The following is a 13,773-nucleotide window of genomic DNA, read 5'->3' on the forward strand; positions in this document are numbered from 1 at the left end:
CCGTTTTCCATCGAAATTGTTCTTTTTAATACTTAAAGAAAGAATCTCATTAACTTTTGCTCAAAACGGGGGTTTTTAACCATTTTCTACCTTTAGCAAACGGTTAAAAAATAACCATAATCCAAGTTCTCATCGAAATCTCATTTTATGAGTTTTCACTGAAAACTCATAAAACGACTTGATCCACAAAACTTCGATTATGGTTATTTTTCAAGCATTAATGGTTCAATATGGCCGAGCGTGCATCATAAACACACGGAAAGAATAATTTTAAAGCAATAAAGTTATGAACCAACATATTCCAAACAGGATGATTTTATGAAAAATGTGAAAAAAAATGTTGTAAACTACTTATTTTACGTATAAATATAATTTTCAACAGTTTGAAGAAAATAAATAAGAATCTTTACGGAATTCTTTATGGAAAGAACCACGCTGTATGATGATTTTATTGGTACATATATTTGAAAATTAAAATATTATAGTTGGAACGCTGTCAAATATCCATATAACTGATGAAGCATCGAACTTTCTTCTACAGTACTTTAAGTTTAAATGGAATGCGAATATAGTCCTATTGGTCGCTGGTAGTGTTCGTAATTTTAAAACCGAGATTTTTACTAGAAAAGTTTTATTATAGCGTTATCTATCTATTGATTGATAAAACAATATTATGGATTCTGAATATTCTGGATAAAAAGTTGAAAAGGCAGACATTTTTTTTAAACCTCTTATTGAAGGCGATTGCGATCAATGGTTATTGAACAGACTTATTTCCACTTCAAATTGTAGCTCGAGCTTAACTTTCATTCATGAATTGAAACGAATAAAAGCATCGTTTTCCCGGTTTTTTTTACAAATTCAAATTTTTAAATGGCCTTTAAAGTTGCTGAAGTTGCTTGAATCGTTCGAAAATAAATTCAAACTTTGCTTTTGCATAAGCCATGTATATTCACAGCGTAAGTATCTTTTATTATTTTTGAATTATTTGCTTTGCTTAGCAATACCGAATTATTTTCAGATTTCATGTGAAGATTTCAGGGAACCGGAAGAGCTTAACTTCCGGTGTTACGATTTACAACCTGGACTTAGCTTTGTCTCCGTTTCCGATGGGCAGTTTGTATTTGAGTGCATTCGCTGGTTTTTGTGCGGCAGCGAAGTTCACGACTTCCATTTACTACAGCCATTACCCAACAAAGGAACTGCAATCACTTTGACCATTAAAATTGAAAGCACATCTTTTCGGCCTTCTTCGTATTGGCTTCAGAACCTCTTCAAAGAGAAAATTCTACAAAGTCGTCTCATACATTTCAAACGATTTTTGTCCAAACCCCGCGAAGTTCATATTGTTGAATGCAAAAAGACGATCAATTTTGATGACTTCCAGCAGGAAATGGAACATCTAGGGTTTCTGTTCCAACCAAAGCACCGTCCGCCGTTAAACCTAATCGGCGTGCATGAAATGCAAGACCGCATCAATTCTGAGCGAGGACTTTGGACAATTGTCAAAGAAATGCTTCAATTGGAAGCATTTCGGCAACTTGAAGTTAACGATCAGGTCGACAAATCTGGTTATCGATTGCAGTTGCAAAAAACGACTGCCGTAGATCTTCAAGAGAAAATAAAGGAACTACAGGAGCGTATTCAAACCAGTCGAGAATACGACAAGCTGCGACATAGCTTGGAACAAATGACAGGCAATTACTAGAACCTTAAAAACAATCGATTATAGAATTTTATTAAAATGTGGAATTATTACAGGTGGCATTTTAAAACGCGAAATTCAAATTTACACTGGTGTCGCCAAAAGCTACGAATCCACGCTCAAAGAACTGGTCAGCAAAGGTGAAGCTGTGATAGAACAAAAGACAATACTTTCGCGATTGCTGCAACTCCAAACTAGTATCGTACCCGAAGTCAGCCAATTCCTAGTTAATAGTTTCTGTGAACGAAATTTTGTTCTGGAGGGGCTCTTTGCTATGTTTGGTGCAGATGACAATCAAATCGAAGATCTTTTTGGTCTGTTGATGACTCTAAAGAACAGTATAAATCATTTGGATCATCAGATTGCCGCCGCAACATCCGAAGTGAATCACGCTGAATTTCTAAAAGATGTCATTCGAATGTGCACAAGATTCTCGAATGTTAAATTGAGCACTTGGAAAGAAGAAAAAACCGCCTACAAGGAGTCGATTTGTAACTGCATTCTCAAAGAAAAAGTGGCGATTTATGATACGAAAAAAATAATTGACAATTTGGAACTGAGTCTCAATAACCTGGATCTTTCATTCAAGCTGAAAGAAGATTCCTTGCTGTTGAATAGAACCAACCATTTGTTGAATGAGTTTTCTACAGTAATGCAAAAATGGATGTAAGTTACAACAGAATGATATTAGTAGGTACTAATGTTTTTTTTTTTTTATTTCTTACTATTTTTTTTCTAGTAAAGCGTCTACGACCTTGGAACAGCTTAATTTGGATTTAGTTCATTGTGAAGCGGAAGTCTCTAACGATATCTCTGTGTTTGGATTTTTTTCAACTGAGACTATCAATGGGATAGTGGCTTTGAAGCAATTCATGGAAACTACCACAGACGAAAATCTTTCATCAAACTACTACGGATTTGTTTACGAACACCTTAAATTTTCAGATAAGTCAATCGGTAACCAAATCTTTCCGGAAATTTTGGATCATTTATGTACTGCCGTTTTTCGCACGATGCATGCGGCGCAGAAAGTTTTAAAACATCTTCCCAAGAAAAATGTACGCTTCTTAATCCTTCCACTGGATAGTACGTTTTCTGACGAGGACGAATCGCCACCCAAACTCCCCCCAAACTACCAACCTCTGGTGGAACTTATCGAAGACCATCAACACAAAACAATTTTCCAACATTTGTTTAAATCGTACTTTTACACTAAAACGCCCCAAGAACAATGCCCCCAGCTATATGACGTTTGGGGCATCACTATATTCTACCTGCACGATAATATTACCGTTTGCACCGACGACGGTCGCACCAGAGGCGGAAGTTTCCCTGATTTTGACTGCTATCAGGATAGTTTGGAAGCCTGCATACGACAGTCGCTTGAGATGCGTCGAATCAAGCAGAAGCTGGTCGAATGTCAGCACAGTGTACGCGACTACGAGAAGCGGATAGACATGTTAATCAAATCGTTCATCAACACACAGGTGGATTCTATAGACAGGTAAGGTTTTATTTACTGCTTCCTAATGAATTGTACCTATAATTACGTAGTCTAAACTCAGAAACCTTTGCACGACATGCAAACACGACTTGAAGTATGTAATTTGTTTTTAAAATACGTAATTGCATCGACTAAAAAATCACTTCGATAAGAAAAAAAAGTTGCTAATGTGTCAAATTTTTTTTACGATGCTGGCCACCGTAAATTATAAATAAACGACATCTACCAAAAAAAATCGAACGACTAATGGATTTCCCAAAAAAATCTTACATAATCCAGACAGATTTCTTAAGACTTAAAAAAATCTTACATAATCCAGATTTCTTAAGAATTAAAAAAATATTTTCAATTTTCCGCTTTTTTCCACTTTATTGCTAAAAATCCGCTTTGCCCCATTATCATTAAAAGCACGCTAAAAGCTCATGCGCACTTATTTGATTCATTCATTGAGATGGTTCATCTCCTGGAATGTTCATTTCTCATATTATCGGTCGATTTTCGTCTAACCCATCCTATAGCTTTTATTGTGTATTTTGGATCCGAAATTTCATGGTCCTCGATAGTATAGTGGTCAGTATCCCCGCCTGTCACGCGGGAGACCGGGGTTCGATTCCCCGTCGGGGAGATTTTTTTTTTACTTTGTGACTTTATTTGTGCCTCGCCAAACATAACGTAAAGCTTTATATTTTGCTTATTTAATGATTGATATTACGATTGATTCAGAGATGTCATGTGGAAGTGGAATTAAAAAAAAAACGAAAACGGCTTTTTCTTTTGAATTTACTTCTGCATAGTGTTTGCACTTTTCTATTTGCCCTTTCGATAGATATGCTTGGCAGGATAAGATCTATCAACGGAAAAGTTACCAAAAAAGTTCTCCCCGACGGGGAATCGAACCCCGGTCTCCCGCGTGACAGGCGGGGATACTGACCACTATACTATCGAGGACATGATGGAAGGGCAAAAATAGCTATTTTTGAAATTTGTGACATGAAAGAACACTTTTGCTCAACCATCTAAGTGCAAATAACTGCCTAGGTAATGTCGAATATTATTAACTATAAACGAATGAATTAAATAATCTTGACAAATTTCTTAGAATTTTTAATGAACCCTTGACTGATAAATAAAAATTTTATTACATACTTCATTTCAGTTTATATGGTCCCATTTTCAAAAGATGAGACTAACTGAACAATGCCAAAGCATGATTTTTTCCTTCCTGATTGATTGTTATTGAAATTATAAACTACAGTTTTCGTTATGAGTAATTTTAAATTTTATCAACTTTGTAAAAAGTTCCTCAACATCATATATCATATTAAATAAAATCAATCAGAACAATATTGTTCAAGTCTGGTGTTTTAGTTGTAAGATTTCTTGTTGAATTGAATTGATTGGAATCTCCTATCAACTGTGATCTCAGTAATATCTTAAACTTAAACTAAGTTGCATAAAAATTTAAATTTGGCTAAACCATACAAATTATCCAAAATTTAACGCAAAAGGAAATTAATAATGAACCGATCTACTACAAAAAAAATCGGTTGAGTCTAGCGCTTTAGTTTTTATAAACCTTAATTAGCCAAATTTTGCATGTCCTCGATAGTATAGTGGTCAGTATCCCCGCCTGTCACGCGGGAGACCGGGGTTCGATTCCCCGTCGGGGAGAACTTTTTTGAAAATTTAATCATTTTTTTTTAATTTTCCGCAGGTTTTACAATCTACACAAACTCGAAGCACAGTGGGACAAGGTTCCGATCTTGCTCAGGAATCTAACTAAACAAAGGATGACTTTGGCGCGTTTGGGAAGACAAATGGAAGCCTGGAATTATCTTTTAACAGTTGTTGAGAAAGAACGTTTCAATAAGCGCGCGTCCTACGAACTTCAGATAGCCAAATGCGATCAAACAATCTCGACTCGTGGACGTGAGATACGTGCTCTTGAAATGGAATACGACAGGAAATTGTGTCAAATGAAGTATGCTTTCTGGCAACTTCGGGAAAGACTGACCTATGTCGGTGCTTTTGATGGAACACTGGTTTCGAGTGCCGTACATAGAGCTTTGGAAAATGTTTCAGGACAATGCATGAAAATGCTCTCCGATGCCATGGGCAAGATTGATGTTAAAGAGCCAAACTATTTCGCTATTGCCGATCAGTTGGACTTACTAAAAGACGCCTCGGTAAACATCGAAATTATGTTATTCAACTACAATGAGCGTTTGCGTGAGCTTGACCTATTCAACCAAGAGTTGAGCAACCTAGCAAAAAAGCGCTTCAAAAACCTCAGAATGATAAAAATGCCAAAAGATGACAGGAAACTTTCGCAACTGTACACATTTAAAAAATCTTTGAACCATTCACAACCTGGCTACCGTGACAGTGAACTGGAAGCAATGAAGATGAAGCTGAGTTTGTTGGAAACCAGAGAGAAATTTATTTCAAACTGTCGCACAACATTCGTATCGAACATGATATTGCCATGCGTGGAGAAAATATGCTGGATTAAATTGCGCTACATAACAGAACTGATGTTAAAAATTCCGTTGAAAATCCCTTCTGGCGGATTGAAACTTATTTTCCTGTATGATCAGTCTCAATGTCCGGCTATCGAACAACAAAATTTACATACGGTAAGTAGTTTTCCAATTTCATTTATTAGAATTGAAAAAAGTGACAAGTTTGATCTCCTGGATTAATCTAGTTTAATCTAAAGCTAAAACGGGCACTAAAACGCGTTCCGTTTACAGTTCGTCCTTATCATCAAGGTCCACATCCGATAGATCAATGTCTTCTTCCTCTGGCAGTTGACCATCTTTGCCGTCCCACGGTTCAATTGTGTTGATTTTCGGAATCTCAGCTCCCTTGACTGGGGCAGTATTTCCACGGCCATAGGACAGGTCCCGCAAGAACTCATTGACACCGTCTTCAGAGAATGAACCTCGTAGCAGCGAATACTTCATTTTCTTGGTATTAACGACAGCCATTGCCGGATATCCGAATCCCCCGATGTCCAGATTGTTCTCAATGGCCAGCTGCGCACCGCCTTCGCTCCACAGCCATCCCCATTGCTTTTTCTTGTACTTCTCACCCATCTTGTTCAGCATGTTAATGTACTTGTTCCGGCAGGCCGCATCGCAATCCAGAATGTGTGGCAGAACCGAAAGTACGCACAATGGTTTATCTTTGCAATTTTTGGAGAAAACTTCTTCGGAAGTTAGCTGAACAATTTCCGGTGCTGGAATGTTTTCAGTGTACTTTTCTAATGCCCAGTTGACAATATCCGACGAGGTACGTCCACCGTCATAGTCCTGTGCCGAGTCACGGTCCTTCGGCCCCCCAGCAAAGAATTTAATCGTAGGATAACCTTGAACTCCAAACTGTTGTGCCTTGAGGGTGTGAACTGTGGCATCCAATGCTCCTAGCTTAACTTTGCCCTTGAGTTCGCTAGCAGCTTTGTCCCAGTGAGGAGCCAAGTTTTTGCAATGACCACACCAAGGAGCGAAGAATTCAACCAACCAAATGTCGTCGCTGTTCAAAACCAGTTTGTCGAAGTTAGAATCAGTCAGTTCAATGACATCCTTTCCGGAGCTTCCGCTATCCGAACCGCCACCACTGCTGCTGCTTCCACCTCCACCGAGGACGTTCTTGATTTTCTTTTTCGCTTCGGCCAGTGCAGATTCCGCGATGTCCTTCGCTGTTCTCTGGCCATTGTAATCAACCGGTGATCGTTTGCTGGCACCGAATATCTTAATAGTGGGATAGCCACGGACGCCATACTGTGAACAAATGCTTTGCTCCTCCTCGCAGTTGACGCCGCCCACCTTGATCACTCCTTTTAGGGCAGTAGCGGCCTTCTTGTACTCCGGAACAAGGTTCCGGCAGTGTCCACAAAATGGTGCGTAAAACTCGACAACCCACACTTCGTCGCTTTTGATAACATTCCGATCAAAATTGCTAGCGGTCAGTTCCACCACATCATCGGACGAGGAATAAAGAGCCCAGCCGGAACTGGCCAAACAAACGAGAAGGGTTGACGCAACCCAAAACGATGACGTGCCCATTTTGCTCAATGCCTATCCAGTCTTCTTCTTTTTCCTACTGATAATACCCGGTGGAAGCTCCGTTTTGTGCCGGTGATTTGTATGAAAAAGCTGGGAAAATTTAATTTTACGTTATTGTTAGAAGTTGGACTAAATGGAATTTTTTTGCTTACCGTATGCTATGTACTGTTTAACTTCCGAATAACTTGTGCAAAATGTCGCTCCGGTGTTTTCTCAAGGAAGGAAGTAGGTTGTTTCGCGACGATGTGTGTCCGACTGTCAGTGGCTTGGCAATTCTTCGCCCAATTCTTCGCAGATCAGAGTGAACTTCGATGAAGTTGATTTGGTCGAACGGGATTGGTTAGTCGCTGAATGAGAACAAAGCTCCCGATAGTTCGGAGTGTTCATCTCGCAGAAAGCTCAGGGTGAACTAGCGGATGACTAAGGCGTGTCATAATCAAAATTTTTGCAATAACAAATGTAAACGTTGAATAATCTATTTCAAAAAGTAATATCAGAACAAAAATGCAAACTCTAAACTATTCTTGTTTGAAAATGCTAATCTGCGAAATTATGAATGTTGTGGAAATCTGTTATGGGCATAATCAAGCTCAAAAAGTTTCACGTCGGTGTGTTATGGGTTGTTTTGGCAAAAACGAACTATTCAGAATATTTTTAACTTCAGCTTGTACATGTAATCAAAAATAGCAAAAAAAAATGTAAGCGATTTTTCCAAAAAGATTAGATAGAAGTATTTCAACATTCTTACAACTGATAGGTTATTTAAAATTTGCAATTATTATTATTATTATTTTTATTTTTTTTCAATTATTTTTTTGGTTTTCCTCAGCCCATTTTCACCGCACAGCACATGGTTGGCATGCGATTCGTCTACGTCGATCAGAATGATCAGACCATACGCTTGCTAGGACAAAACGATGCGGTTCTGGTCAACCTGCTGTTCTTCGTGACGTTCCTAGCCATGGAAGGGTGTCGCTTTCTGATGGTGCATCACTGTTTCGAGGTAGGTGGTTTTCACTTTCAATTACGGATATACCTAAATTGATTATCAATTTTAATGTAATTTTACTCACTTTATTTAAGGATCTTTCCGACGAGAACATGAAATATTTGGAACGTTATTTGAAGGCTTTGATTGGCAATAGGATGCAGTTGGTCATCAGTCGAGACAGAAAAGATTAAATTTAAGTTTGAAAAAGGTGGTAACGTTTCTCATTATTTTTGTTTACTTTAAAAACAAGCAAATTTGTTAATGATAATACGAATTTTTAAAGGAATACAATTATTTTTTTATAATCATAAAATAGCATATTTAAGGTACATTATATTCTAGATACTAAGAATAAAACTGTTCCCACATTCTAAAGATCTCTTTTGTTCTTGTACAGAGTAGGTTTATCGAAAACTTGTTTCATCCCGCCGGCGCGCTCGTTGTGGAATTTAACATTGTTTGTCGTGTCGTTAAACCAGGGCGAGTCGAATTTGGTCGTGTCTTGATCCACCAGATGGGTGTACTTGGTGCGACCACATCGTCCAAAGTTCTTGACCTGCATAACCTTCGGCAAGATTGTCTTGTCAAAGTGATCTTCCAGTGTTGGTGTTGAGAAGTCCTGTTTGTAAACCTCGTCTTCCTTGTCCAGGTAGAACGCACCCCGATGATAATATTTCTGCAGAAACTTGTACTTGCCCTTGACGTTTTTGTTTGTGATTTGTTTGGGATTGAGACGCTGATCTTGACGCCGCTCGTCTTCGGTCATATTGCGTAGCCGTTCGATTTCGGTCTTTTCCTTCTCGAGGGCTTCCTTCTCTTCCCGGTCACGTTTGATGCGTTTCAGTTCTCGCAACTTCCAAGCCTCATACTCAACTTCATCATTTTCATCGTCTGTGTTAACGTCGTTCAGGTTCGGCTCATTGTCCACCTTGGCCTGTTCCATGTCCTTCTTGATGCTGTCCTCGACCAGCTTTAATGTATTGCGGCGACGCTCCTTGGCCGCTTTCTTTGATTCATATTCCAGTTGCCTCTGCTTGTTGGCCTCGCGTTCTTTCTCGATTATGGTGGTGCGATCCTTCTTCCGGACAAACAACGGTTTCAACCTGAATAAAAGAGATAAATTATGTTTATGCGCTTGTGAGATCTTAGAATATTATGTCTACCTTGGTTCATTTTCTTCCTCACTTTCGGTTTCCTCATACTCGGAACTTTCTGATTCGGATGTATCGGATTGACCTTCCTCTTCTTTTTGCAGAACCTCTTCTTCCTTTTTCTGTAGCAGCATTTTCAATTTCAGCATTTGTCTACGGCGTTCGATTTCCGTGTCGCTAAGTTCCGTTTCCGATTCCGATTCTGATCCAACGGAAATCCTTCTTCGAGAGACCATTCCACTTCCTTCTCCGCCGTACTCTGCCGCGTGATTGTCCTCATCCTCTTCCTCCTCGGACTCCTCGGGACGCTGACGATGACGGAAATGCTGTTCCGGTTCTTCCATGGGCATTTCATCATCTTCCTCGGCTTCTTCCTCGGACTCGACCAGTTCTGGTGCTTGGATGACCCGATGTCTTTCACGGCGCTCTTTTTCCACCTCATCTGCTTCCATAGCACGGATTGCCTGTAGACGACGGATTCTGGGATCATCGATTTCATCCTGCAGGTCGTGTCCATCTTCATCGTCGTCGTCAGAATCTTCCTGCTGCTGCTGCTGCCTTCGATGGCGCGCTTCCCGTTGCTGATAGTGGTAGTGCTCTTCCGCTGCCCGACGCGTGTCGATAAAATCATCGTCATCCGTTTCCTCATCGCTGCTGGCCCTTTGTGCGTATTCCGGACGTTTTCCCGAAACATATCGATGGACCTTCACTTTCTGCATAGAAAGTTCACCTGGAGATGGGGTGGTGTTATTTTTATAATTAATAGTTCTAAAATTGTATAATTCCAATTACCTTTGGGATTCCGGACTGGGATGGCACCAGCCGTACTCTGGATTCCATATTGTGTGGGTTGGTTGCTCATTTTTAAGCGATTTAAGAGGAAAATTCAAAGAAAATTGGGAAATCGATTTCAGATTTTCCTGAAAGTATGAATTTAAACAATGGAGCTGTCAACAATTTTGTTCAGGGCGGTGTACACTTTTTAATTCACGGCGGGTATTGTGCGGCTAGCTCTCGGTCGGCGGGCAACAAAAATTTGTGCAACAGTTTGCGAAGGGGAACCACAAAGGAGAAACGATAGAAAATAAACAACACTCCAGCCAGCATTTCCAGAAAACGAACTGAAGAGGATACGTGTTACTTTTGTCGCAGCGCTCAGGTATTATTACACCAATAGATTTAGAAAATCGTTTACATATTGTAGTAAAAACTGGCTTTTTCACACGCCCCGAATCAGCGCCGGTTATTGATAGGTTTTCGGCTTATTTGGGCTTTGAAACCAAGCGTTTCTTTTCTATCCAATTTTGATCCCAGATGAAGCTGGTGTAAGTATACAGTAGGCAGCCCATATTTAGCTTTAAGGTTTGCTACGGGTGAAAAAACATCACAACCGAAAATGGAACGGAATTCCGCCCAAACGGTAACCCTGATCAACAGTATCATCGGCGTGGGAATCCTCTCTATGCCATTTTGCTTTCAACAGGTGAGTTTCAACTTATCAAAATAATGTTCTTACCATGAGCTAAATACATTTATCTTTCAGTGCGGAATTATACTTTCCCTGGTTTTACTATTTTTAAGCGCATACATCACCAAATTAGTTTGTAGCTATATGATTAAGTCTGCAATTATTTCAAGGCGGAAAAACTTTGAACAGATTGGTACGTTACTTCTACATATTTCTGATTGTCAAGTTAAATTCTTAATCACGATTTTTTGTTGTAGCTTTCTATGCCTTCGGACCATGTGGCAAACTGTTGGTGGAACTTTGTGTTGTAGGGTATTTGCTAGGGACTTGTGTGGCGTATTTCGTTGTCGTGGGTGATCTTGGCCCGCAGATAACGGCCAAAGTTCTTTCGTTGAACGAAAGCAGCACCCTGAGGCTGTGGGTTATGATTGTGGTGACGATTGTTTGTATCGTTCCACTTGGATTGTTGCGGAACGTGGACAGCTTGTCTTCGGTTTGTACCGCCTCGCTTGGGTTCTATCTTTGTCTGGTGCTCAAAATCATCGTCGATTCGAGAGAACAAATCAGCCGGGATGGATGGTTCGATCAGTTGAATCTCTGGCGAGTGGATGGAATTTTGCAATGTTTACCCATTTTCAGCATGGCCTTATCGTGTCAAATGTAAGCTTTTTTTCAGCTTAAAAAATCTAATGGCTGTACGTATTAACTTTATTCCTTTAATTGAAGGCAACTTTACGAAATCTATGCTACAATGCCAACAACCTCATTGGACAAAATGAGTCGTGTTATTCAGCAGTCGACAAATATGGTTACCTGCATCTACGCTTTATTCGGATTCTTCGGATACGTTTCGTTCAACGAACATCGTCTATCGGGTAACATTTTGGTGAACTTTGCACCGTCCTTTGTTTCGGACATCATCAAAATCGGGTTCGTGCTTTCGGTGGCATTCAGCTTTCCACTGGTGATCTTTCCATGTCGAGTAAGTCTGTACTCGCTTCTTTACAAACGAACCGATACACATTTCTACATTCCGGAATCAAAATTCCGCCCTCTAACGGTTGCTATCGTTGCCGCGGCCCTGCTTTTGGGGGTGCTAATCCCATCGGTGGAGGTCGTTATCGGATTTGTTGGTTCAACCATAGGAGTGGCCATCTGCATTATCATTCCGGCGGCGTGCTATATGAACATTTGTAAAACGAACATGACCGAAAAGCAACTGGCCCAGGTGATGATTGTCTTTGGCTTTCTGATTATGATTTTGGGAACCTATGCCAATCTGGATGCCGTGGATCGTGCACCGGAGAAAAAGTACGAAAGTTTGCTGAATGAAAGAAATGTCTTGTTACCCGAACTTCCATCTGTTGTTAAAGAAGCTTTGAAAAAGCAAATCAACGAAGAGTCTGAGAAATTTGATACACCAGTTAAAGTTGAGGAAAAACCGCTATTGACAGAGAAAATTCAGCCCAAAATCGAAGAACCCGTAACCGTTAAAGAACCGGCGAAAATCGAAAAGGAGAAAGTCGAGAAGAAGGTATGCTTTGTTTATCGTTTTTCAAATCAGAACAGTAACTTTTTATTCATAATTTTAGGAACCACCCCCGCCAAACCCACTGGACGTTAAACAAGAAACCGTACCGAAAGAGGAAATAATCAACCGTGATGCTATCTTGAAAGAAGACAAAGAAATCGCTGTCGAGGAGAAGGAAAAAATTCAAAAGGAAATCAGTGAGCTGCAGTCGGCCAAAAAAGAACTTGAAGCCCAAGTTGAGGACATCAAGGAGCAATTGGTCCGCAAAAACGAAGAAACCCAACAGCTGGTGTTGAAAAAGTTTGATGAAATCGCAGAGAAAATCGTTCAGAAAGCGTCCAAAGAAAAGGAACCTGCTGTCCCAGGGACTGATGCTCCAGTTCAACCTGTGGAGCCTCAAAAGCCTAAATTGAACGAATCGATGCTTAAAACAATGGAAAACGATCCTAAGCAAGATCCCATTGTTCAACTTCTGACAAACCAAGGCAAGTTAAACGCTAAAGCGGCGGAGCTCAAAGATAACACGAGTTTACCTAAATTGGATCAACCAAAAGCAGCAGCGGACTCCGAAGCACCGCTGGAAGTCCAGCTATTCGGACAAAATGAAACGGAAAAGAAAGCAGAAGTTGAGACCAAACCACCACAAGAAAACAAATCGGACGACGAAGATGGAAAACCGCTGCCACCGCTTCCGGTGGAACAGAAAAAGGAATCATCACACGAACAGGAACCACCGAAAAAGGAAATCAAAGCTCAGGAGCAACAATCAAACGCTAAGGAGGAACCACCCGGAAAGGACACTAACAAAAAACAAGACAACGACGACGATACAGGCGCTAAGCGAGATTTGTTATCGTTGCGTAACAAGCGAAACGCAGCACCGAGTGGAGTTGGTCCGAGCGTAGACGAGTTGAATTGTGTTAAGAAGACTGACGAAGAGGGCACGAAGAGGGAATCTACATTCCGACAACAGCAGCACGAATTAATTTTAGATGATCTGATAGGCGGCGAAAAGCTGACCGGTGTTTTGAAAAACGATTTGTTAATTGAGGATGGAAAGTTATTTAAGAAATAAAAGAATCGAATTATTTATTGTAATGTTATGGTTTTTATTGCAGTGATGATTGGTATAAAATTCCTAAGCAACGGTTATTCGGAATTTTCTTCCAATCTTTTTGCGAAGAAATGTGTAAATTTTATATGTATTGTTGAGAAACTTCAACCAGACTACAATTCAGAATATTTATATTTAAAGCTTAATACGTTTAGTGTTCAACAAAACATAAAAATATTATATTAAGCTTGAACTACGAGAAAAATGATAATGCATTTGAATGAATGCTTTAAACTGGACAA

The 13,773-nt window shown here is 39.9% G+C and overlaps 4 protein-coding genes and 3 non-coding genes across 8 annotated transcripts; 4 read left to right on the forward strand and 3 right to left on the reverse strand.

Annotated features, from left to right (window-relative positions):
• Nucleotides 1-1,393: 1,393 nt before the first annotated feature.
• On the forward strand, nucleotides 1,394-8,549 carry LOC129760791 (uncharacterized). Its single transcript, XM_055758460.1, has 6 exons — nucleotides 1,394-1,697; nucleotides 1,762-2,371; nucleotides 2,445-3,209; nucleotides 4,924-5,845; nucleotides 8,106-8,279; nucleotides 8,360-8,549. Exons 1-6 carry the CDS (start codon nucleotides 1,394-1,396, stop codon nucleotides 8,456-8,458), a joined length of 2,874 nt encoding a protein of 957 aa, XP_055614435.1. The 3' UTR covers nucleotides 8,459-8,549.
• Trnad-guc (transfer RNA aspartic acid (anticodon GUC)) lies at nucleotides 3,763-3,834 on the forward strand. Its single transcript has one exon. It is a non-coding gene; the product is annotated as a tRNA-Asp (tRNA).
• Nucleotides 4,086-4,157, reverse strand: Trnad-guc (transfer RNA aspartic acid (anticodon GUC)). The gene has a single exon. It is a non-coding gene; the product is annotated as a tRNA-Asp (tRNA).
• On the forward strand, nucleotides 4,809-4,880 carry Trnad-guc (transfer RNA aspartic acid (anticodon GUC)). Its single transcript has one exon. It is a non-coding gene; the product is annotated as a tRNA-Asp (tRNA).
• Nucleotides 5,851-7,578, reverse strand: LOC129760790 (protein disulfide-isomerase A6 homolog). Its single transcript, XM_055758459.1, has 2 exons — nucleotides 7,429-7,578; nucleotides 5,851-7,366 (listed from the first exon to the last, which is right to left on the reverse strand). The coding sequence occupies exon 2, from the start codon at nucleotides 7,274-7,276 to the stop codon at nucleotides 5,957-5,959; it is 1,320 nt and encodes a 439-aa protein (XP_055614434.1). The 5' UTR covers nucleotides 7,277-7,366; nucleotides 7,429-7,578; the 3' UTR covers nucleotides 5,851-5,956.
• LOC129760789 (microfibrillar-associated protein 1) lies at nucleotides 8,542-10,524 on the reverse strand. The gene is made up of 3 exons (XM_055758458.1): nucleotides 10,211-10,524; nucleotides 9,431-10,148; nucleotides 8,542-9,370 (listed from the first exon to the last, which is right to left on the reverse strand). Exons 1-3 carry the CDS (start codon nucleotides 10,278-10,280, stop codon nucleotides 8,638-8,640), a joined length of 1,521 nt encoding a protein of 506 aa, XP_055614433.1. The 5' UTR covers nucleotides 10,281-10,524; the 3' UTR covers nucleotides 8,542-8,637.
• On the forward strand, nucleotides 10,430-13,493 carry LOC129760788 (putative sodium-coupled neutral amino acid transporter 10). 2 transcript variants are annotated; one of them, XM_055758456.1, is made up of 6 exons: nucleotides 10,430-10,577; nucleotides 10,656-10,901; nucleotides 10,962-11,079; nucleotides 11,144-11,546; nucleotides 11,613-12,420; nucleotides 12,479-13,493. In XM_055758456.1, the coding sequence occupies exons 2-6, from the start codon at nucleotides 10,815-10,817 to the stop codon at nucleotides 13,490-13,492; spliced, it is 2,430 nt and encodes an 809-aa protein (XP_055614431.1). In that variant the 5' UTR covers nucleotides 10,430-10,577; nucleotides 10,656-10,814; the 3' UTR covers nucleotide 13,493. The 2 variants fall into 2 exon arrangements, with proteins under 2 accessions (XP_055614431.1, XP_055614432.1); XM_055758457.1 differs by having other exon boundaries at nucleotides 10,484-10,577; nucleotides 10,733-10,901.
• The last annotated feature ends 280 nt before the right edge of the window (nucleotides 13,494-13,773 follow it).

Source organism: Uranotaenia lowii, unplaced genomic scaffold, assembly GCF_029784155.1.
Source record: "Uranotaenia lowii strain MFRU-FL unplaced genomic scaffold, ASM2978415v1 HiC_scaffold_769, whole genome shotgun sequence".
Classification (NCBI taxonomy): domain Eukaryota; kingdom Metazoa; phylum Arthropoda; class Insecta; order Diptera; family Culicidae; genus Uranotaenia; species Uranotaenia lowii.

Coding starts and splice junctions, on each gene's coding strand:
- LOC129760791 (XM_055758460.1), top strand. CDS start 1,394: ATGGAACATCTAGGGTTTCTGTTCCAACCAAAGCACCGTCCGCCGTTA. Junction 3,210..4,923: donor CAGGTGGATTCTATAGACAG/GTAAGGTTTTAT, acceptor AATTTTCCGCAG/GTTTTACAATCTACACAAAC. Junction 8,280..8,359: donor TGGTGCATCACTGTTTCGAG/GTAGGTGGTTTT, acceptor ACTTTATTTAAG/GATCTTTCCGACGAGAACAT.
- LOC129760790 (XM_055758459.1), bottom strand. CDS start 7,276: ATGGGCACGTCATCGTTTTGGGTTGCGTCAACCCTTCTCGTTTGTTTG.
- LOC129760789 (XM_055758458.1), bottom strand. CDS start 10,280: ATGAGCAACCAACCCACACAATATGGAATCCAGAGTACGGCTGGTGCC. Junction 10,149..10,210: donor CCCAGTCCGGAATCCCAAAG/GTAATTGGAATT, acceptor CCCCATCTCCAG/GTGAACTTTCTATGCAGAAA. Junction 9,371..9,430: donor GAGGAAGAAAATGAACCAAG/GTAGACATAATA, acceptor TCTTTTATTCAG/GTTGAAACCGTTGTTTGTCC.
- LOC129760788 (XM_055758456.1), top strand. CDS start 10,815: ATGGAACGGAATTCCGCCCAAACGGTAACCCTGATCAACAGTATCATC. Junction 11,080..11,143: donor GAAAAACTTTGAACAGATTG/GTACGTTACTTC, acceptor TTTTTGTTGTAG/CTTTCTATGCCTTCGGACCA. Junction 12,421..12,478: donor AGGAGAAAGTCGAGAAGAAG/GTATGCTTTGTT, acceptor TCATAATTTTAG/GAACCACCCCCGCCAAACCC.